Source organism: Haliotis rubra, unplaced genomic scaffold (assembly GCF_003918875.1).
Source record: "Haliotis rubra isolate DU_JTF1 unplaced genomic scaffold, ASM391887v1 Scf761, whole genome shotgun sequence".
NCBI lineage: Eukaryota > Metazoa > Mollusca > Gastropoda > Lepetellida > Haliotidae > Haliotis > Haliotis rubra.
The window spans coordinates 274064-299541 of NW_025767481.1; the positions used below are offsets into that span (position 1 = coordinate 274064).

The window sequence follows — 25478 nt, forward strand, 5'->3', positions numbered from 1 at the left end:
ATGCTAATTGGTCCTAGATTCTCGGCCGGCATCTCGTCTGATGAGGTCCACACAGAGACTACAAGTGTGACAGAGACAGGTGTTTCCTGCTGGCGGCCGTGATGTCGGTATTGACGGGTAATCGGGATGTTTGGCAGCAGGTGGGTGCTGTTCTCACGCATTAGACAATGACGACGGGCAGCATTGATTTCATCAATGGAACATCGAAAGATCTCATTCTTTCACAACAAAACGGGACATTCCCCGGACATGCACTTCATGAAGAAGTACTTTATTATTGAACACTAATGTACCGCATTATGAAGTATTTAGCAGTAATTGTGTGAATAAACATTCATTAAAGGTTTTCGTATGTATACAATTAAATATGTTTATACATCAACACTAAAGGTGTTGATAATAACACCATGACGGTGTCGATAACGATAAATATACAAACATACATAGTAACAAAGGTGCTCTCATTGTGCGATACACATACACATTAAAGTCGTTCACATTTTACATCTGACTGTCCGGAGTTGAAAGTGTAAAGGCAAATTGTAGATTTTGAACTTGTGTACAAAATCAAACTATAGCTATCATTCTTCATAATTCTAAAACATTACTTCTATTACACAATAGCTAAAAGTCTGAAGATCTTTTAAATTTTTCAACTGACGTCCTCTTTACTAATATCTATCAGTGACCAGCTTTCAGGAAACACTTAAGCTTAATGCAACTGCGCATGCTCTAGGCAGGAAGTCGTCACTTCTTTCAAATAATTATCCCCGAAACGCGTTTTAAAATGCGCTCCGTCAGTCCGTCCGTCCGTGCGTCCGACCGTGCACATTCTGTCTTTTCCGAAGCAGAACTGTAAAACCGTTCAATATTTCTTCACCAAACTTGGCACATAGATAGGTCTGGTGGTGAACTGGTGACTTTGGTATTTTTTGGATTTCTGTATAAAATATGTTTTGGCGTTTCCATGGCAACAGGTTTGACTTTGAAATTGGTGGTAGTGTTCTTTTCCGAGCAGAACTGTAAAACCGTTCACTATTTCTTTACCAAACTTGGCACATAGATAGGTCTGGTGGTGAACTGGTGCCTTTTGGTAGTTTTGGATTTCTGAATAAAATAGTTTTTGTGTGTTTCCATGGCAACAAGTTTGACTACGACTAAATTTGGTGGTTGTGCTCTTTTCAGGAGCAGATCTGTAAAACCGTTCACTATTTCTTTACCAAACCTGGCACATAGATACGTCTGGTGGTGGTACTGGTTCGTTTTGGAATTCTGAATAAAATATATTTTTGCGTTTCATGGCAACAGGTTTGACTTTGAAATTGGTGGTTGTACTCTTTTCCGGAGCAGAACATTAAAACCGTTCACTATTTCTTCACCAAACTTTCCACATAGATAGGTATGGTGGTGTACTGGTGCCTTTGGTATTTTGGAATTTGAATAGCATATCTTTTGTGTTTCCATGGCAACAAGTTCGACTTCGACTAAATTTGGTGGTTGTGCTCTTTCAGGAGGAGAACTGTAAAACCGTTCCTATTTCCTCACCCAATTTGGCACATAGATAGGGTCTGGTGGTGTACAGGTTCGTTTTGGTAGATTTGGAATTCTGAATAAATATATTTTTTGCGTTTCATGGCAACACGTTTGACTTTGAAATTGGTGGTTGTACTCTTTTCCGGAGCAGAACATTAAAACCGGTCACTATTTCTTCACCAAACTTTCCACATAGATAGGTATGGTGGTGTACTGGTGCCTTTTGGTATTTTTGGAATTCTGAATAGCATATCTTTGTGTTTCCATGGCAACAAGTTCGACTTCGACTGGACTTGGTGGATGTGCTGTTTTCCGGAGCAGAACTCTAAAACCCTTCCCTATTTCTTCACCAAACTTGGCACATAGATAGGTCTGATGGTGTACTGGTGCCTTTTGGTAGTTTTTGGAATTCTGAATAAAATAGTTTTTGTGTTTCCATACCAACAAGTTTGACTTCGACTGAATTTGGTGGTAGTGCTCCTTTCTGGAGGAGAACTTACAAACCGTTCAATACTCTCCTTCCACTTTGCCATATAATCCTAACTAGTAGACATACTCATGAAGAGTATTTTGCCGTTGCGGGGGATATTGATGACTTTGTTTTCTTGGTTTCATCGTTCCAGACACTGATCATTTGGGGAGGTTGTGGGGATTACCTCCTGTAACAGAGATATTCTTCGAATAATGCAATAATGATAGCCAGTGATTGCTAATTCTATCGGATTAACTGCCTCAGTCACGTCATAGAAGGTGTTAACAGAGGTGGTACAACAGCTGGTGTCGAGTATATACCAGATGGTTGGCCGCAGTGATAGCCTCTGTCTCTGTTCTGATTTATTTCACAGGTATTCATGACGTTCTTGATGATGTCACTATATTTCCGCCAACTCCTAGAAGACTTGAGACCCAAAGGCGAACCATGTACTTTTGTATTCACATGGAATATCTGTACACAAATAAACACATATTAACACAAACCACTCGAACGGAGAACCATCCAACCCGACCTCAGAAGATATGGGCACACGAGTGTCTGTGCATGTATGTGCGCACGCATGTGTGTAGACGATAAATAGGGAATCTCACCCGAGTGTCTTGTCACTACGTCACCTGTAATAAGTTCATTTGAAGGCTTGCGTATGAGTACATCCAAGTTAACAAGAGTGGTGGGAGAGGGAACGAGTGACACCATTACGACATAAAAGACAAGCACATAAATAGTAGTGCTAACATGTATTGCTTTAAATTCTGCAATGCATACGTTTCACCATTTCTTGGTGGCATTTTAAGTAAACATTTATGTCGTTAGAACAAATCATGACTTAATTGCGGTGGTCTTCTTTGTATACAGCAAAGGGAGATGAAAGTAGTCCGAAAATACTGACCAATCGGCTATTAGCTCAAAACTTATCAAACGATATCTCCTCTGGAAACCAGTATTGGATGATAACTAGATGTCCCATGTTTTCTAAAAAGCCATCCCGCCACTGTACATAGCGTTTTCTGACGAAGGCTTACAACAGACGAAGAGCCGTTTTCTGTGTTTGTAACATTTAGTGGCAATGTAATATTTAAGAGCTGTTATGGGGCAAAGCAGGCTGCATGGATAATCTACAGTCCTGTTATAAGCGGGAACAGTGCATTGTCCATGCTGGGGCTGTCCAAATGCCGGTGGCGGAATTTTGACAATTAGTTCCGGAAGTGATCTGTGTTTTTGTTCTCCAGTCTTGTAAGGAGGCATCAGTTGGACGTAATTCTCACTCCTGGCTGCAGTGGCGGTAAGAGCTGTCCTCGTAGCTAGTACCTTGACAGCACGGGTGTAAATTCCATTTCTGGGAGGTGCGGGGTATTTCGACATGTTCCAATGAAAATTGACTGGATGACTGCCACAGCATGAAGAAAGCGGTCTGATTCGTGTTGACATATCGTTCAATCCGGGGACACGACACAAGGGTCCCGTCTGGCTGTCAGTGGTAGATCGAGCAAGGAGAAAGCGGTCTGGTTCGTGTTGACATATCGTTCAATCCGGGGACACGACACAAGGGTCCCGTTTGGCTGTCATTGGTAGATCGAGCAAGGAGAAAGCGGTCTGATTCGTGTTGACATATCGTTCAATCCGGGGACACGACACAAGGGTCCCGTTTGGCTGTCATTGGTAGATCGAGCAAGGAGAAAGCGGTCTGGTTCGTGTTGACATATCGTTCAATCCGGGGACACGACACAAGGGTCCCGTTTGGCTGTCATTGGTAGATCGAGCAAGTTCTTTAGTTCTTGTTTAACGACATATTCCAACTGTATGACGGCAATCTGTAAATAATGGGCCAGAACAATCGGGTGATTGGTACGCATTTTGAGATACGATCTGCAAGCCTGACGTCCCCGATCCTGTTAGGCGACTAAAATAATCATTGGTAGCTGAATATCAAATCTACTCCAGATCTTTATGAGATAGTGAGTGAGTTTAGTTTACACCGCACTCAGCAATATTCCAGCTATATGGTGGTGGTCTGTAAATAATCGAGTCTGGACCAGACAATCCAGTGATCAACAGCAGGAGCATCGATCTGCGAAAGTTGGGAACCGATGACATGTAATCAACCAAGTCAGCGAGCCTGACCACCCGATCCCGTTAGTGGCATCTTACGACAAGCATGGGTTACTGAAGGTTCATTCTAACCCGGACCTTCACGGGTAGACAAGCATGGGTTACTGAAGATTCATTCTCAACCGGCCCTTAACGGGTAGACAAGCATGGGTTACTGAAGATTCATTTCTCACCCGGCCCTTCACGGGTAGACAAGCATGGGTTACTGAAGATTCATTCTCACCCGGCCCTTCACGGGTAGACAAGCATGGGTTACTGAAGATTCATTCTCACCCGGCCCTTCACGGGTAGACAAGCATGGGTTACTGAAGGTTCATTCTCACCCGGCCCTTCACGGGAGACAAGAATGGGTTACTGAAGATTCATTCTCACCCGGCCCTTCACGGGTAGACAAGCATGGATTACTGAAGATTCATTCTCACCCGGCCTTCACGGGAGACAAGCATGGATTACTGAAGATTCATTCTCACCCGGCCCTTCACGGGAGACAAGCATGGGTTACTGAAGATTCATTCTCACCCGGCCCTTCACGGGTAGACAAGCATGGGTTACTGAAGGTTCATTCTAACCTGGCCCTTCACGGGCTTTATGAGACAGATCGAGCACGGTCCTTGCGTGACAGGTTGTGACAGCATACTCCGTTTTAGTAACTCACGTAGGTTTTGAGGAACTGTCCTGTTAGAGGACGATTTCACTGGGCGACAGGAATTGGGGATGACATCCACACTTGGACAAACTGGAGATTTTACATCTCATGAATGGGAATGAAGGAAATACAGGTGAATCCAACCTGCTCCAGTTTCATGTCGATCCTAATGTCATTGTCCATGTGAAGCATTACTTCCCAGATTCTTTGCGCCCTCCTCTTATCTTATAAAAAAAAATGTACATTGTTATGTCAATCTGCGTCTTAATAATGTAGTAATAATGTAGAATATTTTTAACGCGCCTTTCCAGGTTTCATATCCTGCTCAAAGCGCACAAATATAATCTGACTATTATTTTCCCCGGATAACCCAAGCTGCCTGTGAGGCGCTAGAAGGTTAATAGTCACATGACTGATCCCACCGAGTACCCATTTTCTGCTGTGTGAACAGAGTCAACTTTGAACAAACTCTTTTGCCAAAGGTGAGACCACATGTATCACATGTGCTTCATTGTGGTGCAGAGTCTGAAGTCCTAGAAACTCTCAGGAGTCAAGCTGCCAAACACGGTCACCCATCCAAACCCTCTCCGTCCAACGTTGCTTAACTTCAACTAATTGGTGACCTGAGCTCTATGCACAGGACCACACACCACCACAAAACTGCATCTAAATTCTTCCTATTCATATCGATTAGCATCCGAGTTTTGAAATTAACGTCGGTCCTTAGGCCCGAAGCCGACAGAAAACCACTCGGACCCACAGCTTTGTTTTCTGCAGGTCCTTATGGCCGACAGCTTTTTCAGTCCAACTTTTTGGATGTCGTCTGTTCCAGAAAGGGCTGGATGATATGGAGGATAACACAAAGTATGACACTGCTATGACTTTTGTAAATTTTTATTTACACTGCTGTTCTTATTGCACATGTACCAACACTGCATGATAACGAAATTTCAGCCTGGTTTTCATAAATACATAATAATTTGTGTCCGTAACAAACACTTTCTGTAATATACATCAATAGTAATTATCTAAAAATTACACAAATACGAACATGGCACTCAAGGGAAAAACTTTTAATCACAGTTCTTCCAATTTAAAATTTTAAACATATACACATTCTTACTGTATATGCCATTACTCAAGATTCATTTTTATCACTGTTTAGCCTAAAATGTTTATATAGGAATGTTTTCAAAATCAGGATGCCATGTCAAAAAGCAGTTATTGTACAAGTGTATAAGAGTTATACTTGTATGCTGTTGAACAACAGCTGTGGGTCTGTAGAGTGGAGTCAGTGCCATGTCTCACCGTGTCGCACTCTTCGACTGTCACAACTCCTATACATCATCACTGAATTATGATGGTTGAATTGGTTACATTGCTCTGAGAAACGAAGCCCAGAGCGAGACCCAGAACAATGCCCAGAACGAGAAGCCCAGAGCGAAGCCAGAACTATCCCCAGAACTATGCCCAGAAACGATGTCCAGAACGAAGCCCAGAGCATGTCCAGAGCGAAGCCCAGAGCGAAGCCCAGAGCGATGCCCAGGGCGGAAGCCCATCATGAACACAATGAGTGAGCATGTTCCGGCACTCCCATAACCTCAAACTCTCTCAAATACAAACATCGGCTGGAGAGTTTCATCAACTGGTCTTAAGACTTGTGTTTCTTGCTGGGTGGCTCTGCATCATTAGGTCCGTGGGTGGGAGCTGGGGTACACTGAACCCTGGGATCTGGAACAGTTAGTGAGATGGGTTTGAGTTTTGCTACAGGAAGATAATGGATACATGTGAATATCTACCAAGCAATTCTATGGCAGATATCATAGGTAACTGTCCCCCTGATCTGGGTGAGCTAGGACCCCATGACCCCATGGCACAGTCATACTCTGTATCCATAACATCCTCCTCAAATAAGTAAGATCTTTCAATTAGTACTCACCTGATGCTGAACTAGCTTGATGCTGAACCAGTGATGGCTACTCACCAGAGGCTGAACCAGTGATGGCTACTCACCAGAGAGCTGAACCAGTGATGGCTACTCACCAGAGGCTGAACCAGTGATGGCTACTCACCTGAGGCTGAACCAGTGATGGCTACTCACCTGAGGCTGAACCAGAAATGGCTGCCCACCTGAGGCTGAACCAGTGATGGTTACCCACCTGAGGCTGAACCAGTGATGGCTACCCACCTGAGGCTGAACCAGTGATGGCTTCTCACCTGAGGCTACTCACCTGAACCAGCAATGGCTTCTCACCTGAGGCTGAACCAGTGATGGCTACTCACCAGAGGCTGAACCAGTGATGGCTACTCACATGAGGCTGAACCAGAGTGATGGCTACTCACCTGAGGCTGAACCAGTGATGGCTACCCCTGAGGCTGAACCAGTGATGGCTACCCACCTGAGGCTGAACCAGTGATGGCTACCCACCTGAGGAGGCTGAACCAGTGATGGCTACCCACCTGAGGCTGAACCAGTGATGGCTTCTCACCTGAGGCGGAACCAGCAATGGCTTCTCACCTGAGGCTGAACCAGTGATGGCTACTCACCTGAGGCTGAACCAGTGATGGCTACTCACCTGAGGCTGAACCAGTGATGGCTACTCACCTGAGGCTGAACCAGTGATGGCTACTCACCTGAGGCTGAACCAGTGATGGCTACCCACCTGAGGCTCAACAAGTGATGGCTACCCACCTGAGGCTCAACCAGTCATGGCTACTAACCTGAGGCTCAACCAGCTTGATGCTGAGCTTCATGTGTTGCTCATTGGACCTGTCTATGCTGAGTTGGACCACCAGCCTGTCAAACACATGGAAGGTGTGTGCGCCGCCAGTCTGGGTCTGCTCCTGCAGCACAAGGAAACAGAAAACAACAGTGAAGCCGAACTTCCACTTGTACCTAAAATAAAGGGTGTCACGCTTGACTTCCACTTGTACCTAAAATAATGGGTGTAATGCTGACTTCCACTTGTACCTAAAATAGTGGTAGTCGCAGCTGACTTCCACTTGTACCTAAAATAATGGGTGTCGCTTCTGACTTCCACTTGTACCTAAAATAATGGGCTGCAGCAATGACTTCCACTTGTACCTAAAAATAATGGGTGTCGCTGACTTCCACTTGTACCTAAAATAATGGGTGTCGCTGACTTCCACTTGTACCTAAAATAATGGGTGTGCAGCTGACTTCCACTTGTACCTAAAATAATGGGTGTCGCTGACTTCCACTTGTACCTAAAATAATGGGCGTCACTGACTTCCACTTGTACCTAAAATAATGGGTGTACGCTGACTTCCACTTGTACCTAAAATAATGGAGTTACGCTGACTTCCACTTGTACCTAAAATAATGGGCTTGCTGACTTCCACTTGTACCTAAAATAATGGGTGTCGCTGACTTCCACTTGTACCTAAAATAATGGGTGTATGCTAAAATGACTTCCACTTGTACCTAAAATAATGGGTGTAACGCTGACTTCCACTTGTACCTAAAATAATGGGTGTCTGCTGACTTCCACTTGTACCTAAAATAATGGGTGTACGCTGACTTCCACTTGTACCTAAAATAATGGGTGTCGCTGACTTCCACTTGTACCTAAAATAATGGGTGTACGCTGAGAAAATATGTTTTCCTGCACTCAAACACTTCCAAATTTGTGAGAGGGAAACAACAAGAATCGCATCAAAGGTTATAAACAGTCAATATTCTGTGGTGAGATCCCTTGGATAGCTTTGAGAAAGGTAATTTGTTCCAGAAAATAGAACTTCTTCATGTCTTCCTATCAGGTCATCAACCCAAATTCAAAAGCCACCCCAGCCTAGAATGTAATAAAGAATAATTGTCATGAGTGGTCAACCCGGTGCTTGTGTGCCTGAAAATTTGAACATGATAGATACTGTTGTTTTATGTTTCAGTCAGCATATCAAATCTGGATCAGGCAAACTCGTGGTTGATAGCACAAGCACTAACACATGCTGTTAGTCTATAGTTGGATCACCCATGACAGCTAATACAGCTCACTTGGAAATCAGTTCTGTTAGTCTATAGTTGGGTCACCCATGACAGATAATACAGCTCACTTGGAAATCAGTTCTGTTAGTCTATAGTTGGGTCACCCATGACAGATAATACAGCTCACTTGGAAATCAGTTCTGTTAGTCTATAGTTGGGTCACCCATGACAGATAATACAGCTCACTTGGAAATCAGTTCTGTTAGTCTATAGTTGGGTCACCCATGACAGCTAATACAGCTCACTTGAAATCAGTTCTGTTAGTCTATAGTTGGGTCACCCATGACAGCTAATACAGCTCACATGGAAATCAGTTCTGTTAGTCTATAGTTGGGTCACCCATGACAGATAATACAGCTCACTTGGAAATCAGTTCTGTTAGTCTATAGTTGGGTCACCCATGACAGCTAATACAGCTCACTTGGAAATCAGTTCTGTTAGTCTATAGTTGGGTCACCCATGACAGATAATACAGCTCACATGGAAATCAGTTCTGTTAGTCTATAGTTAGGTCACCCATGACAGATAATACAGCTCACTTGGAAATCAGTTCTGTTAGTCTATAGTTGGGTCACCCATGACAGATAATACAGCTCACTTGGAAATCAGTTCTGTTAGTCTATAGTTGGGTCACCCTTGACAGATAATACAGCTCACTTGGAAATCAGTTCTGTTAGTCTATAGTTGGGTCACCCATGACAGCTAATACAGCTCACATGGAAATCAGTTCTGTTAGTCTATAGTTGGGTCACCCATGACAGATAATACAGCTCACTTGGAAATCAGTTCTGTTAGTCTATAGTTGGGTCACCCATGACAGCTAATACAGCTCACTTGGAAATCAGTTCTGTTAGTCTATAGTTGGGTCACCCATGACAGATAATACAGCTCACTTGGAAATCAGTTCTGTTAGTCTATAGTTGGGTCAGCCATGACAGATAATACAGCTCACATGGAAATCAGTTCTGTTAGTCTATAGTTGGGTCACCCATGACAGATAATACAGCTCACTTGGAAATCAGTTCTGTTAGCCTGCTGTTCCCTTACCTCCTCATTAAACATAAACATTGCATCATCAGATTTGAGGAACAGTGTACCCTCCAGACCATATTTTGGGATTAGAACCTGCAGCGCATTCTTCCTGACAAATAACACATAGCCTTCTTCATCTTCCACTCGCTTCTTGAAGAACAACTGAAAGACAATTGTAACCATAGTAACACAACAGCAGTGTGTAGAGGTATGTCATTGTTATAAAGAACTGAAAGACAATTGTAACCATGGTAACACTAGAGATCTGCATGGAGGTACATCAGGTCGTCATGAAGAACATATTGTAACTATGGTAACACTATACTAGTGGGTGGAGATATGGCAGGTCAATAGTTATGAAGAACAGTTGAATGACTTGTAACCGTGGTAACACTTTACTGGTGGGTGGAGAAATGTCAGGTTGATAGTCATGAAGAGCAGTTAAATGGCTTGTAACCTTGGTAACACTACAATGGTGGGTGGAGACATGTCAGGTTGATAGTCATGAAGAGCAGCTGAATGACTTTGTAACCATGGTAGCACTATACTGGTGGATGGAGATATGTCATGTCGATATAGACTGGTTGCCAAGAATACTTACATGAGTGTGGAGGTTGACAGAAGCCCGACCAGCATACTAGCCATCTTGTGTCGGAAGTTCAAGTTGTTACACAAGGCCTGCAAGACAAACACATCCAATAGTGACATTTTAAGAGAGGGAGGAATGTTCCTTCATGCCATGGCAGGGATTCATTGTTACATTAAGCCATCATCAATAACATTACATCTACACTATAGCCCATGTTTCTGTGTTGCTGTTATGGCTTGTGACTCTGTTGGCTGCCATGGCAGCTGTCAGTATCATCAGGCATGTTGCAAGATACAAACACTGTACCTGTGTTTTGTGTTTCTCGAGGAGGGCTGGAGTGCAGCGCTCTGCTCCAATACACACTGCCAACAGTCGGGTGGGCAATGATGTCCAGTATCTGCAACACAGAAGCAAGCATGAATAAAGATGTGTCACTGGAACTCACCTCATCTATTTCTGAAGATGGGTTAAGAAATACTGGTTTCAATAATTGATCCAGAAACACTTCTTTAAACGAGCGGACAGATGAACTGACAAGATTGATGGATGGCGTCCCCATTTTTTAGGGACTGAAATTATATCACATTGTCTGCACATATCTTGTCTGTACATATGTGGGATGGTCAGAGGCTGAAAACAGGACTAGCTTCTGATAAAATATGCTAAGTGGTGATAGAGTGGAGTACCTTCTGATGGGAGATGTTAAGTGGGGATAGAGTGGAGTACCTTCTGATGGGAGATGTTAAGTGGGGATAGAGTGGAGTACCTTCTGATTGGAGATGTTAAGTGGGGGTAGAGTGGAGTACCTTCTGATGGTAGATGTTAAGTGGGGATAGAGTGGAGTACCTTCTGATGGGAGATCTTAAGTGGGGATAGAGTGGAGTACCTTCTGATGGTAGATGTTAAGTGGGGATAGAGTGGAGTACCTTCTGATGGGAGATGTTATTAGGGGATAGAGTGGAGTACCTTCTGATGGGAGATGTTAAGTGGGGATAGAGTGGAGTACCTTTTGATGGTAGATGTTAAGTGGGGATAGAGTGGAGTACCTTCTGATGGGAGATGTTAAGTGGGGATAGAGTGGAGTACCTTCTGATGGGAGATGTTAAGTGGGGATAGAGTGGAGTACCTTCTGATGGTAGATGTTAAGTGGGGATAGAGTGGAGTACCTTCTGATGGGAGATGTTACGTGGGGATAGAGTGGAGTACCTTCTGATGGGAGATGTTACGTGGGGATAGAGTGGAGTACCTTCTGATGGTAGATGTTAAGTGGGGATAGAGTGGAGTACCTTCTGATGGGAGATGTTGCATTGGGGATAGAGTGGAGTACCTTCTGATGGGAGATGTTACGTGGGGATAGAGTGGAGTACCTTCTGATGGGAGATGTTACGTGGGGATAGAGTGGAGTACCTTCTGATGGGAGATGTTAAGTGGGGAGAGTGGAGTACCTTCTGATGGGAGATGTTACGTGGGGATAGAGTGGAGTACCTTCTGATGGGAGATGTTACGTGGGGATAGAGTGGAGTACCTTCTGATGGGAGATGTTACGTGGGGATAGAGTGGAGTACCTTCTGATGGGAGATGTTACGTTAGGGATAGAGTGGAGTACCTTCTGATGGGAGATGTTGCGATGGGGATAGAGTGGAGTACCTTCTGATGGTAGATGTTAAGTGGGGATAGAGTGGAGTACCTTCTGATGGGAGATGTTACATTGGGGATAGAGTGGAGTAACTTCTGATGGGAGATGTTACGTGGGGATAGAGTGGAGTACCTTCTGATGGGAGATGTTAAGTGGGGATAGAGTGGAGTACCTTCTGATGGTAGATGTTAAGTGGGGATAGAGTGGAGTACCTTCTGATGGGAGATGTTAAGTGGGGATAGAGTGGAGTACCTCCTGATGGGAGATGTTGCGGTGGGGATAGAGGTGGAGTACCTTCTGATGGTAGATGTTAAGTGGGGATAGAGTGGAGTACCTTCTGATGGGAGATGTTACGTGGGGATAGAGTGGAGTACCTTCTGATGGGAGATGTTAAGTGGGGATAGAGTGGAGTACCTTCTGATGGGAAGATGTTAAGTGGGGATAGAGTGGAGTACCTTCTGATGGGAGATGTTAAGTGGGGATAGAGTGGAGATAGATGTTAAGTGGGGATAGGAGTGGAGTACCTTCTGATGGTAGATGTTAAGTGGGGATAGAGTGGAGTACCTTCTGATGGGAGGGGAGATGTTACGTTAAGGGGATAGAGTGGAGTACCTTCTGATGGGAGATGTTACATTAGGGATAGAGTGGAGTACCTTCTGATGGGAGATGTTAAGTGGGGATAGAGTGGAGTACCTTCTGATTGGAGATGTTACGTGGGAGAGGTGGAGTACCTTCTGATGGGAGATGTTACGTGGGGATAGAGTGGAGTACCTTCTGATGGGAGATGTTACATTGGGGATAGAGTGGAGTACCTTCTGATGGGAGATGTTAAGTGGGGATAGAGTGGAGTACCTTCTGATGGGAGATGTTACATTAGGGATAGAGTGGAGTACCTTCTGATGGGAGATGTTAATTGGGGATAGAGTGGAGTACCTTCTGATGGTAGATGTTAAAGTGGGGGGATAGAGTGGAGTACCTTCTGATGGGAGATGCATTAAGGGGGATAGAGTGGAGTAACTTCTGATGGGAGATGTTACGTGGGGATAGAGTGGAGTACCTTCTGATGGGAGATGTTAAAGTGGGGATAGAGGTGGAGTACCTTCTGATGGTAGATGTTAAGTGGGGATAGAGTGGAGTACCTTCTGATGGGAGATGTTAAGTGGGGATAGAGTGGAGTACCTCCTGATGGGAGATGTTACGTGGGGATAGAGTGGAGTACCTTCTGATGGTAGATGTTAAGTGGGGATAGAGTGGAGTACCTTCTGATGGGAGATGTTACGTGGGGGATAGAGTGGAGTACCTTCTGATGGGAGATGTTACGTTATAGGGGATAGAGTGGAGTACCTTCTGATGGGAGATGTTAAGTGGGGATAGAGTGTGGAGTACCTTCTGATGGGAGATGTTAAGTGGGGAGAGTGGAGTACCTTCTCATGGGAGATGTTAAGTGGGGATAGAGTGGCGTACCTTCTGATGGGAGATGTTAAGTGGGGATAGAGTGGCGTACCTTCTGATGGTAGATGTTAAGTGGGGATAGAGTGGCGTACCTTCTGATGGTAGATGTTAAGTGGGGATAGAGTGGCGTACCTTCTGATGGGAGATGTTAAGTGGGTATAGAGTGGAGTACCTTCTCATGGGAGATGTTAAGTGGGGATAGAGTGGCGTACCTTCTGATGGGAGATGTTAAGTGGGGATAGAGTGGCGTACCTTCTGATGGGAGATCTTAAGTGGGGATAGAGTGGAGTACCTTCTGATGGGAGATGTTAAGTGGTGATAGAGTGGAGTACCTTCTGATGGGAGATGTTAAGTGGTGATAGAGCGGAGTACCTTCTCATGGGAGATGTTAAGTGGGGATAGAGTAGAGTACCTTCTGATTGGAGATGTTAAGTGGTGATAGAGCGGAGTACCTTCTCATGGGAGATGTTAAGTGGGGATAGAGTGGAGTACCTTCTGATTGGAGATGTTAAGTGGGGAGAGTGGAGTACCTTCTGATGGGAGATGTAAAGTGGGTGTAGATGGGAGTAGCCAGGCCATAATGCTGGAACTCTTCAAATGGCAGCGTCCACTGCTGAAGTAGGCGGCTTGCATCATGCAACAGTGGTCATGATCCGAGACATGGTATTGAAGAATGGTTGGTCAGGGAACACAGCCTTGTCTAGACTGTCAGCAAGTTCCTTCCCCGATGACACAGCCAGGTCAAGACCCTTAAAACAACAAAACACCAAAATGTAACATATACTATATTTGGGATTACACTTTCTTAGTAAAGTAAAGATTCTAGTACTTTTGTTAGGTTGAGTCCCATCCGGGGTTCGAACCCACACCCTCAGAGTCAGGCATCTGAGAAGGCTAATTCCAAATATAACACATATTACATCTGACCACTTTTTAAATGGCATTGTGTATTCTCAACATTAACATTTTGAGAAAGGTTTTCTTAGTTTAAAACTGAGGTGACAGGTAAGGAGCAACAAAAACTACAATTTTTCTTTACTGGTTTCAAACAATATTTATGGATTGTGATGTCACATGCATTGTGACTTCCTGACGCAGGTATGACGTCATAGTGTCAACTGTCACTTCATCTGATGAAGGGATCAGTAATGATCCCAAAACGTTGTGTGGGAAAGAATAAAGAAGCTTAAATCCATAAAATATCTTGCTCAAGATCAGTTGAGACAGCAATCAGTGGTACTTATGTTGCTGGTGTTTCCTACCTTGGACATGGCAGCTCTGATGACAGGTTCAAAGTTGGAAGGCGGTGGAGCTGGGTGGCGTCGGAGTAAGGCACAGTCTGGGAATTCTTTGAGAGTCTTCTCAGCGACCGAGATGTTCGCCAGCAACATGAACTCCTCCACCATGGAGTTGGTCTCCCTGGGGAACAACAGTGTCCAACATCAGCTCGAACCACAGATAATCCAGTCCTAGTAGCTGTATATAATGGTGGTGTATCTCCAACCATGACGTGTTGAAAGTTAAACAACTATAAGTATATTTTGCATGAGGTCAAGACACACTGTATCACTTTATTCCTCGGTGCAACTAGGGGCGGGTATTGCAGAGAATTTTCATATTGCGATATATTGCGATGCAAAAGCATATATTGCGATATGTATTGCAATATATTGCAAGAAGTATTCTTAAACAAAAAACTACTTATAATCGAGTTAATGCTTGATTTATAAAGCATGAACACAACAAAATCACTATGCTTGATTAAGCTTTAATAGTGAGTGAGTGAGTTTGGCTTTACACCGCTTTTAGCAATATTCCAGCAATATCACGGCGGGGGACACCAGAAATGGGCTTAACACATTGTACCCATGTGGGGAATCGAACCCGGGTCTTCGACGTGACGAACGAACGCCTTAACCACTAGGCTACCCCACAGCCCCCTTAAGCTTTAATAAAAACATTTAATCATGACAAAATGTAAATAGTATTTGGCACAAATGAAACAAGCAAATATCCGAAGATTTCCAAGTGTTACGAAGTTTTCCGAATGCAAGTCAAAATACCGGTTTTCGATCAGCGTATCACAATGCGTATCGTTTTCATGTCTGAACCGGTAAATACCGGTAAACTGGTTATATTACGCAGCCCTAGGTGCAACACTTGGCAATATTCCAGCAAAATGACAATAGCCTGTACAACATTGGAGCACAGATCTGACAAACCAGAGGATGACTGCATGAGCAACACGGAACTCTCAGTCACATATCTTCATGCACATGATGACAATCACTGAACTTTCTATTCCAGATGCAATTACTTACAGATCACCATCGACAGCTGGAGTTCAGAGTTTAACAACAAACAAACGATCACCACAGTCTGGAGCCATTGTGTGCTCCGACTCACCTGAGCTCTTTGGTCTGAACTTCTATAGGGTCGTGTGTCTCACTGTCTACATAGAACCGGATCTCTGTCGAGGCTAAGCTAAGGGCACTGAAACATACACAGTCAATACAGCTTAAAAACAAATCTTTCAACAATTTTAGTTAAGAGAGTCCTATTCAACAAATGTCAGAAAAAACTCTAAACATAAAAATGACACTTCAGCTGTAATTGAAGTAAAAAGTTTCACAAAACAATATTGATTGAATTTGGTTTGTCAGATATGTTTATAAAGGGAAAATTAGTGGTTGGATAAAGCTAATTCCCTTGTGTTTGGTAGATATTATTTGGTTAGGTGATAACTACTGATAACCAATGTTTGTCCTACCCATTGTCAATTCTTCGTTTCTTCAAGATTTTTGCAAGTCTGTTTAATCCCCGTAAACTGACTGTGAGGTCATCTGTCAAAGTCGGATCATCTATCTTCATCTGGGCTTCAGCATATGTTAATGAAGCCTGGGAGGAAAGAAGAACAAGTGAGTGAGTGAGTGAGTGAGTGAGTGAGTGAGTGATGTGTTATGTAACCATCAGCAATATTCCAGCCATATTATGGAAGGGAACACCAGAAATGAGCTCCAAAGCATCATATCCAAATGGAGAATCAAACCTTCAGCATGACAAGTTGACACTTAAACCACTAGGCTTGGTCCTAGTGAGGTATTTAGGTTCACATATACCACTGAGTGAGTGAGTGAGTTTAGTTTTACGCCGCACTCAGCAATATTCCAGCTATATGGCGGTGGTCTGTAAATAACAAGTCTGGATTAGACAATCCAGTGATCAACAGCATGAGCATCAATCTGTGCAATTGGGAACCGATGACATGTGTCAACCAAGTCAGCGAGTTAGTCGCTGTTGATCACTGGATTGTCTGGTCCAGACTCAATTATTTACAGACCGCCGCCTTATAGCTGGAATATTGCTGAGTGCGGCGTACACTAAACTCACTCACTCACTCATTTTGTTTTGAACAGTATATTACATTCCTTTACCACAAACCATTGGGGGTGTCTACGTCCATTAACTTCCATGGTTGTGTTCCCATAGAACATGACTTATAGGAAGACTATAAATATGATTTTGTAACATGTAATTTTGTAGGATTTGGGAGAATAAAGACATGAAAATGTAGGTACTAACATATTATTGTCTGGAGAAAAGGACCTATGATTTACATGTTGTTCTACCTTTGAATCAATCACGCTCTTGGTAAAGGTGGTGTTGACAATGTCCCCATCTTGCGTCATCTCCCACAGCACAGAGAAGGCCAGTCTGTCCAGAGTAAACAACTATCATGTAATCAACAGTTGTGTTGGGTTCAGGGGAACTGTCTCCCACAGCACAGATAGTCCAACACGTTTCTCAAGTAAATTTTCAAGACAATCTAAAAATATTCCTGATATTCAGGGATATTTGTCTGAGGTATCAAAAATATCCTTGGCATGGGTTATCTCCCAATTGACAGACACCCATTTGGCAGACACCCAATTGACAGACACTGAACTAGAAGGTTAATTAGGGTAACACCTATGGGCATAATGGAACAGTCCACTGTCTTGTGAGTAGAGTAGGGTGAGCCTGAAACAGGTTCGTTACTGAGAAGTTTGATTGTGGGTAAATGGAACTTCGTTGTGATTAAATGATAAATGATTTCTCTTCTCAAAATTGATTTACTATCAATTACTGTCAAATATAAAACAGGTTTGTCACTGAGAGGTTTGATTGTGTTTATTGATAGAAAAGACCCCTCCCAGTAATAGCATATGTACAACAGACGTTAACTGAGAAAAAGTTTTGTTGGGGAGATATAGATACGTTTATGTACATAATTGAAAACATTCTGATTTGCAGTAAATAAGACACCTGCATTGCCATGTAAGATACGATTAAGACGAATCAGTGTTCTAATTTTAACAATACTTTCTAAAGATTGTAACAGTTATTGGACATTCAAGGAAGTAATGAAAAACATTCTCACAGCCATGGCCACAGTCACATGATGTGTCATATTTTAAATGTTTATTCTAAATAAATCTTGCACTCGTCATATATCTTAATATTGTGTGCAAAACATATAACTTCTTTATTCGATACCTGAATAATATTTAGGTTCACATTTGTCTTTATTTGATTTACATGATACAACAGTGTCGCAATTTGTAATAGCTAAGCTAATGCCGACTCCCCTTAGACTAGAAGGTTAAACCGAAATGTTTATGACAATACACTTTTTATATATAGCAGCAATAAAAATTCAAATTCTTTTCGTCCATCTTTCAAAATAAATAATATAGCTTCAGTTTGTACCTGTGTTTTTACTTGGACTATTCCATTATAATGTGTAGGTAACAGGTAGTAGATAATCTGTTCACTGAACCGTAAATGTTGTTGTTTTAAGGTGTCTGCGAACTGGCTGTCTGCGTAATGGGAGGACACCTTGGCATGAGTTACCATGGTTACACTGACCTGTCCACATTGCACCTCAGGGAACACAGGTTTGAACTGAGGAGTTCTGGCACCATGTCTATTCTCTGGAAGAAAAGATAGTGTGATGAAGGAAACATATTAAACAATCTTTAGGTGGTATAACAATTTGGAATTCCTTGATTCCGAGTCAATCAGAGGTATCTTATCACAACAACAACCTCGGCAACAGCCAATTTGACAGACAGATCCGCATGATCACAGTAAAGCTAGTATTGTTGATAGCTGAAGTGATGAAGAAAACATGTTATGCAACATATAGGTAATACAAGAATTTGGAATATTGCTAAACGCGGCATAAATCTAAACTCACTCACTCACTAACAACTAACCCGATCTACTACTGCTGAGTTCTACTGGCGTGATCTACTACTGCTGAGTTCTACTGGCGTGATCTACTACTGCTGAGTTCTACTGGCATGATCTACTACTTCTAAGTTCTACTGGCATGATCTACTACTGCTGAGTTCTACTCGTGTGATCAACTACTACTGAGTTCTACTGGCCTGATCTTTTACTGCTGAGTTCTACTGGCGTGATCTACTACTGCTGAGTTCTACTGGCGTGATCTACTACTGCTAAGTTCTACAGGCATGATCTACTACTGCTGAGTTCTACTCGTGTGATCTACTACTACTGAGTTCTACTGGCCTGATCTTTTACTGCTGAGTTCTACTGGCGTGATCTACTACTGCTGAGTTCTACTGGCGTGATCTACTACTACTGAGTTCAACTGGCCTGATCTACTACTGCTGAGTTCTACTGGCGTGATCTACTACTGCTGAGTTCTACTGGCATGATCTACTACTACTGAGTTCAACTGGCCTGATCTACTACTGCTGAGTTCTACTGGCGTGATCTACTACTACTGAGTTCAACTGGCCTGATCTACTACTGCTGAGTTCTACTGGCATGATCTACTACTGCTGAGTTCAACTGGCCAGTTCTACTACTACTGAGTTCTACTGGCCTGATCTACTACTGCTGAGTTCTACTGGCATGATCTACTACTGCTGAGTTCTACTCGTGCGATCTACTACTACTGAGTTCTACTGGCCTGATCTACTACTGCTGAGTTCTACTGGCGTGATCTACTACTGCTGAGTTCTACTGGCCTGATCTACTACTACTGAGTTCTACTGGCCTGATCTACTACTGCTGAGTTCCACTGGCCTGATCTACTACTGCTGAGTTCTACTGGCCTGATCTACTACTGCTGAGTTCTACTGGCCTGATCTACTACTGCTGAGTTCTACTGGCCTGATCTACTACTACTGAGTTCTACATGAGTGATTTACTACTGCTGAGTTCTACTGACATGATCTACTACTACTGAGTTCTACTGGCATGATCCACTACTACTGAGTTCTACTGGTGTGATTTACTACTGCTGAGTTCTACTGACGTGATCTACTACTACTGAGTTCTACTGGCCTGATCTACTACTAATGAGTTCTACTGACGTGATCTACTACTGCTGAGTTCTACTGACGTGATCTACTACTACTGAGTTCTACTGGCATGATCTACTACTACTGAGTTCTACTGGCATGATCTACTACTACTGAGTTCTACTGGCATGATCTACTACTACTGAGTTCTACTGGCATGATCTACTACTGCTGAGTTCTACAGGCATGATCTACTACTACTGAGTTCTACTGGCGTGATCTACTACTACTGAGTTCTACTGGCATGATCTACTACTGCTGAGTTCTACTCGTGTGATCTGCTACTGCTGAGTTCTACTGACCTGATCTACTACTACTGAGTTCTACTGACGTGATCTACTACTGCTGAGTTCTACTGACGTGATCTACTACTACTGAGTTCTACTGGCCTGATCTACTACTACTGAGTTCTACTGGCATGATCTACTACTACTGAGTTCTACTGGCGTGATCTACTACTACTGAGTTCTACAGGCATGATCTACTACTACTGAGTTCTACTGGCGTGATCTATTACTGCTGAGTTCTACTGACGTGATCTACTACTGCTGAGTTCTACTGGCGTGATCTACTACTACTGAGTTCTAAAGGCCTGATCTGCTACTACTGAGTTCTACTGGCGTGATCCACTACTACTGAGTTCTACTGGCATGATCTACTACTGCTGAGTTCTACTCGTGTGATCTGCTACTGCTGAGTTCTACTGGCGTGATCCACTACTACTGAGTTCTACTGGCCTGATCTACTACTGCTGAGTTCTACTGGTGTGATCTACTACTACTGAGTTCTACTGGCCTGATCTACTACTGCTGAGTTCTACTGGCCTGATCTGCTACTACTGAGTTCTACTGGCCTGATCTACTACTGCTGAGTTCTACTGGTGTGATCTACTACTACTGAGTTCTACTGGCCTGATCTACTACTGCTGAGTTCTACTGGCCTGATCTGCTACTACTGAGTTCTACTGGCCTGATCTACTACTACTGAGTTCTACATGAGTGATTTACTACTGCTGAGTTCTACTGGCGTGATCTGCTACTACTGAGTTCTACTTGACTGATCTGCTACTACTGAGTTCTACTGGCCTGATCTGCTACTACTGAGTTCTACTGGCCTGATCTACTACTACTGAGTTCTACTGGCCTGATCTACTACTACTGAGTTCTACTGGCCTGATCTACTACTACTGAGTTCTACTCACCCGATCAGTGAGGTAAACTGTGGTTCCTCTGTTAGCAGCCTCTTTGTCCAGCGCATTGCCAGGGCGGATAAAATGTGACACGTCCGCAATGTGAACTCCAACCTAGGTATGAAGAAAACACATTTCATATTACAGTCTGTCTGGCTCAAAAGCTGACCGATGAATTGCAATCTAACTCGAAAACTAATAAACATAACATACTCAATGAAACGCTGATCATAATCAAAACATCATACCCACTCTGTGAGGTTTTTGCAGAATTTTTGTCCTAAAAATAATAAAGTTGTTTAACAAACTATCATTGAAATATTGACACAGTTCACTGTTTGTTACGAGGGAGGAGTGCAGAGAAAGGGACAGCCAGGTGTTCAAGAAGTTCACAGACAAAAAGTTATTTATTCATTAACCTGTGCTGTGCCGTCTCCATCCGTTCTCAAACTTCTGGCTGTCCCTTTCTATGCACTCCTCCCTCGTAACAAATAGTGAACTGTGTCAATATTTTAATGATAGATTGTTAAACAACTTTTTTATTTTTAGGACAAAAATTCTGCAAACACCTCACAGAGTGGGTATGATGTTTTGATTATGATCAGCTTTTCATTGAGTATGTTATGTTTATTAGTTTTCGACTTAGATTGCAATTCATCGGTCCGCTTTTGAGCCAACCGGACTATACACTGAAATAAGTAAATACAGTAACTGACACCTTATAGTGAATCTGACCAAACATGACAGATCAATTTAAATTTTCTAAACATACCTGTTTTACCGCTTACTCACTGAGGACAAGGGGAATAATCCAATCTTAAATTTCCTTTCTTTTTCACTGTTTACTCTCTGAGGACAGCAGTAATAAACCAATGTGACAGTATTATGGTCTACAGGGCAGCTACAGCACAAGACGACACATGAAACTTGAGCCTTGTACACATGACAAGTCCCAAGCTGCACTGTTAACAATTTTTCCGGGGAATACATTTTGTTTACTTAACTCCAAACACAACTGCCCTTTACATTCAAATGTTTTTACAATCATTTGTGCACATGTATTCCCCCAATTCCATGCCATCATATCTCACTCCCAACAGAAGGCACAGTGAACAATCAACAGCACATATCTTCCATTGAACATGCTGAATAAAGTAATACTTTGTGGTTTATCACCTGTTTGACAAATCTGTGTTTATCCAGTACAAATGCTAGAAGTGCCAGAAGTATGGTAACAACTGTCATATGTCTTAGCTTGTTATTACACAGAGCATATTACCCTTTCAACTTTCTGTGTGTAAATAAGGCAGTTGTGTGATGACAAGTCTTCAAATTGCAAAACTCATACTTAGAGGAGAATACAAGACAACTGCAATAATTTGCTGGGTGAAAGATAAAGTCATCAGAAACATGTACCCCAATTTTTATTTCAAAAATATGGTTTATTATGTTTTTATCGCGAAAAACAGTTTCAGTTTCGGCCATTATGCATTTTCCGCTGGAACTCACATGAACTTTCCGCTCGTGACGTCATATGTGACAAGCGTCCGCCATATTGCCAAAGAACAAGCGCAACAGCAATACAAATCGTGTTGTTTCTGTTGTTTGTAAATGGTACAATGGTGTATTCCGTTGTCTGGGGGGTGCACGGAATCACCAAACAATGGAAAGAGTCACCATTTCTTCCGTTTTCCAAGTAAAGAGACAGATTTAGGCACGAAAAACGCTCCGATCATTCCGAGTCGGACACATATGAAACTCATTGAAAGAGACATGCACACATGGGGTATGTACAATATCTTGACACATCAATGAATAACTCAGCACAATTCCAAGACATTACGTGAACGTTTGCAGTCCATTCAGACCCTTGACTTCAGTATCTAGTGTGACCACCACGAGCGGCAATAACTGCAGCACAGCGTCTATGCATGGAGTGCACCAATCGATTGATGAAGGCCATTGGCACCTTGAACCACACTCTGAGAAAGGCCTGGCGCTATAAATTGGCTGTGTTCGGCCTTGGTATGACATTATTCCGTCTCCTCTGAATTTTATCCCAAAGATGTTCAACTGGGTTTAAATCAGGACTAAGGGCTTGCCACTGCATAATGTTGACACCGTTCTGCTGTAGGAAGTCCCGTGTAGCGCTGGCAGTATCATGCTGGAAAATGTTCTTCCAGTGACGTGCGAAATGTGGTATGACGTGGGGTCTGAGAGCTTGGTCGATGTAGCGCACCGCTGTGATGCCGCCTCCTCTCCCTGGACCAAGGTTCTGGAACACCACAGGGCCCACTCTCTGGTTCAGGCCTATTCCACCCCATACCATGATGCTTGCACCTCCCCATGAGTCTCTTTCCATAACACATCGGTCTGAGTAACGCTGGTCACATCGTCGCCATGTTCTTGTTCTGCCATCTGCAGTTGATACGCAGTACCGACTCTCATCTGTGAACAGAACAGTTCTCTATTGCCTGTATCACCAGTTTTGGTGTTGTAGGGCAAATTGTAGACGTTCACGCCGATGATGAGGGGTGAGGATAGGTCCACCGGTAAGGTTCACTGGCAATGGAGGTTCCACCTGTTAAGACGTCGGCGTACTGTATCAGTACTGATTGGTCTTCCGGGTGTTCCCACTGTCTGGCGTGCTGTTTCGGAAGCCTGCATGAAGGGATTCTGTACATGCTGTCGCACAACATGGTGGTCTTGTCGTCACCCTTGGTCTGCCAGTACGGGGGCGATCATTTGTGGTGTTGGTGGCCCGGAAACGTTGCTGCAGCCTGTAGATGGCCCAAACGTTGACCTGGAAGTGATTGGCAACGGCTTGTGCAGTGTGGCCAGCTTCAAGTATTCCTAGCGCCTGGTTCCTCTGATTTAAACATATCCTCTGAGCTGTCGTGAGTCGCGGCATCCTGCTAACGTTGTCATGTGAATGTTTCAACCAGGTTTGGGGGTGCATTTTATAGGGCTGGTCCTTGTGAACAGCACGTGCAGCATGAGTTGCATGAAAAACATGGAGAACACTGTACCATCTCCGAGATTAGGTTGCATTTTTGAGACCATTTCCTGGGTTCCATTCTGAGTTTGGGTAGGAATGTCTTTGCTCAGGTAAAGTTGGAGATGTTGTCAAAAATATACAATCAAAACATTAAATGAGTATACAGTTATCCGTTTCTGCAAAGGAAAATTCCAAACTGACGTTCTTTTGCTGCTTAGTATATATACATAGTTATGAGTTTACTTATGGAACATTTATCAAAAATATTACTTCCAAATAACTTATATTTGAAGAGCCTAATATCAAAGTTGACAAAAACTATGCATTTACGGCATATATTTAATCATTTCAAATAAATTTGACCAAATTAGAATGAATGACCAAATTTGCTGGGGCATTTTGTAGTTGGGGCAGTTTGACTGGTACCCATGAGAAATATAAACTTTATTAAAATCAGTGAGAGATTTCACATAAGCTTGAAAATGTTTCGCTATAATGTTCTTTGAGGTTTGGACCCTAAATGCTGCAGTCTACCCGAAACATTGCCGATTGCAATGGCAAATCATGAAGTACTTGTTACTTTCATTGTTTTCCATTTTGTCCAATTACGTACGTCGGGATCAGACTCGCTATTTGTCAGTAGTGTGTGCTGTGAAAGTTGTTCTGTATTCTCATTGGCTGACAAAATGTCATTCTAAGGCTATGACCGAGTACCATAACTATTTCCATAACCAAACAATGGGGAAACATACGTGGTCCTGACTAGTATTTTATAATTCACCAGTTTTCGGGGAATAACTTATCGGCGTCGCGAATATTATCTCTGCTCGACCAGCTGTATCAGGCTGAGACTTGATACATTATTAATGAGAACTAGGATCCTAATTATTTTCAACAAAATAATACCAGTGTAATTTTTGTAGCAGATAATATCTACTTCCCCCGTCTGAAGCATGATTATTTTATTTTTAAATCCCAGACACCCTACAGTCACCCATTTGACACAAAAGGAACTGCAATCAAAAATCAAAAATAATTCTTAGGGACTTGTCATATATTTATAGGGGTGGGTTTGCTGGTTGGAACTGTATCACATTTTGCTGACAATTATTAAAATCTAAATATTTTAGATATTTAAATACTTACCTTACCATAGGTCTTATGCATATTACCTCAAGCTCCGCTTAAAGAGATCAGACAGTCGTTGATTCGCCATTCTATAGAACGGCCACCTCGTGTATCGACGAGTGTACAGGCAACGGAAGTGACGTGATCTCCCCTCCCACGCAAGCGCGGTCCATCCAAAATCACTTTTACTGACCAGGTCCGAAGAGCCCAGAGAGGGGAGGAGCATCCAGCGTTGGGAGGGAGTTACCGCCCTATGGTAAGGTAAGTATTTAAATATCTAAAATATT

At 43.0% G+C, this 25478-nt stretch overlaps 1 protein-coding gene across 1 annotated transcript in view; it reads right to left on the reverse strand.

Moving 5' to 3' along the window:
• Nucleotides 1-5662: 5662 nt before the first annotated feature.
• The window catches only part of LOC124260415 (exosome complex exonuclease RRP44-like), a 54020-nt gene continuing 34204 nt past the window's right edge, over nucleotides 5663-25478 (reverse strand). Inside the window, 16 exon segments of the mRNA XM_046694719.1 lie at nucleotides 5663-6474; nucleotides 6477-6515; nucleotides 7506-7628; nucleotides 9838-9984; nucleotides 10424-10461; nucleotides 10464-10500; nucleotides 10718-10808; nucleotides 14030-14105; nucleotides 14108-14140; nucleotides 14143-14248; nucleotides 14762-14918; nucleotides 15906-15992; nucleotides 16270-16397; nucleotides 17129-17213; nucleotides 18408-18472; nucleotides 21078-21179. Coding sequence (XP_046550675.1) covers nucleotides 6436-6474; nucleotides 6477-6515; nucleotides 7506-7628; nucleotides 9838-9984; nucleotides 10424-10461; nucleotides 10464-10500; nucleotides 10718-10808; nucleotides 14030-14105; nucleotides 14108-14140; nucleotides 14143-14248; nucleotides 14762-14918; nucleotides 15906-15992; nucleotides 16270-16397; nucleotides 17129-17213; nucleotides 18408-18472; nucleotides 21078-21179 — 1353 coding nt within the window. The 3' untranslated portion in view covers nucleotides 5663-6435.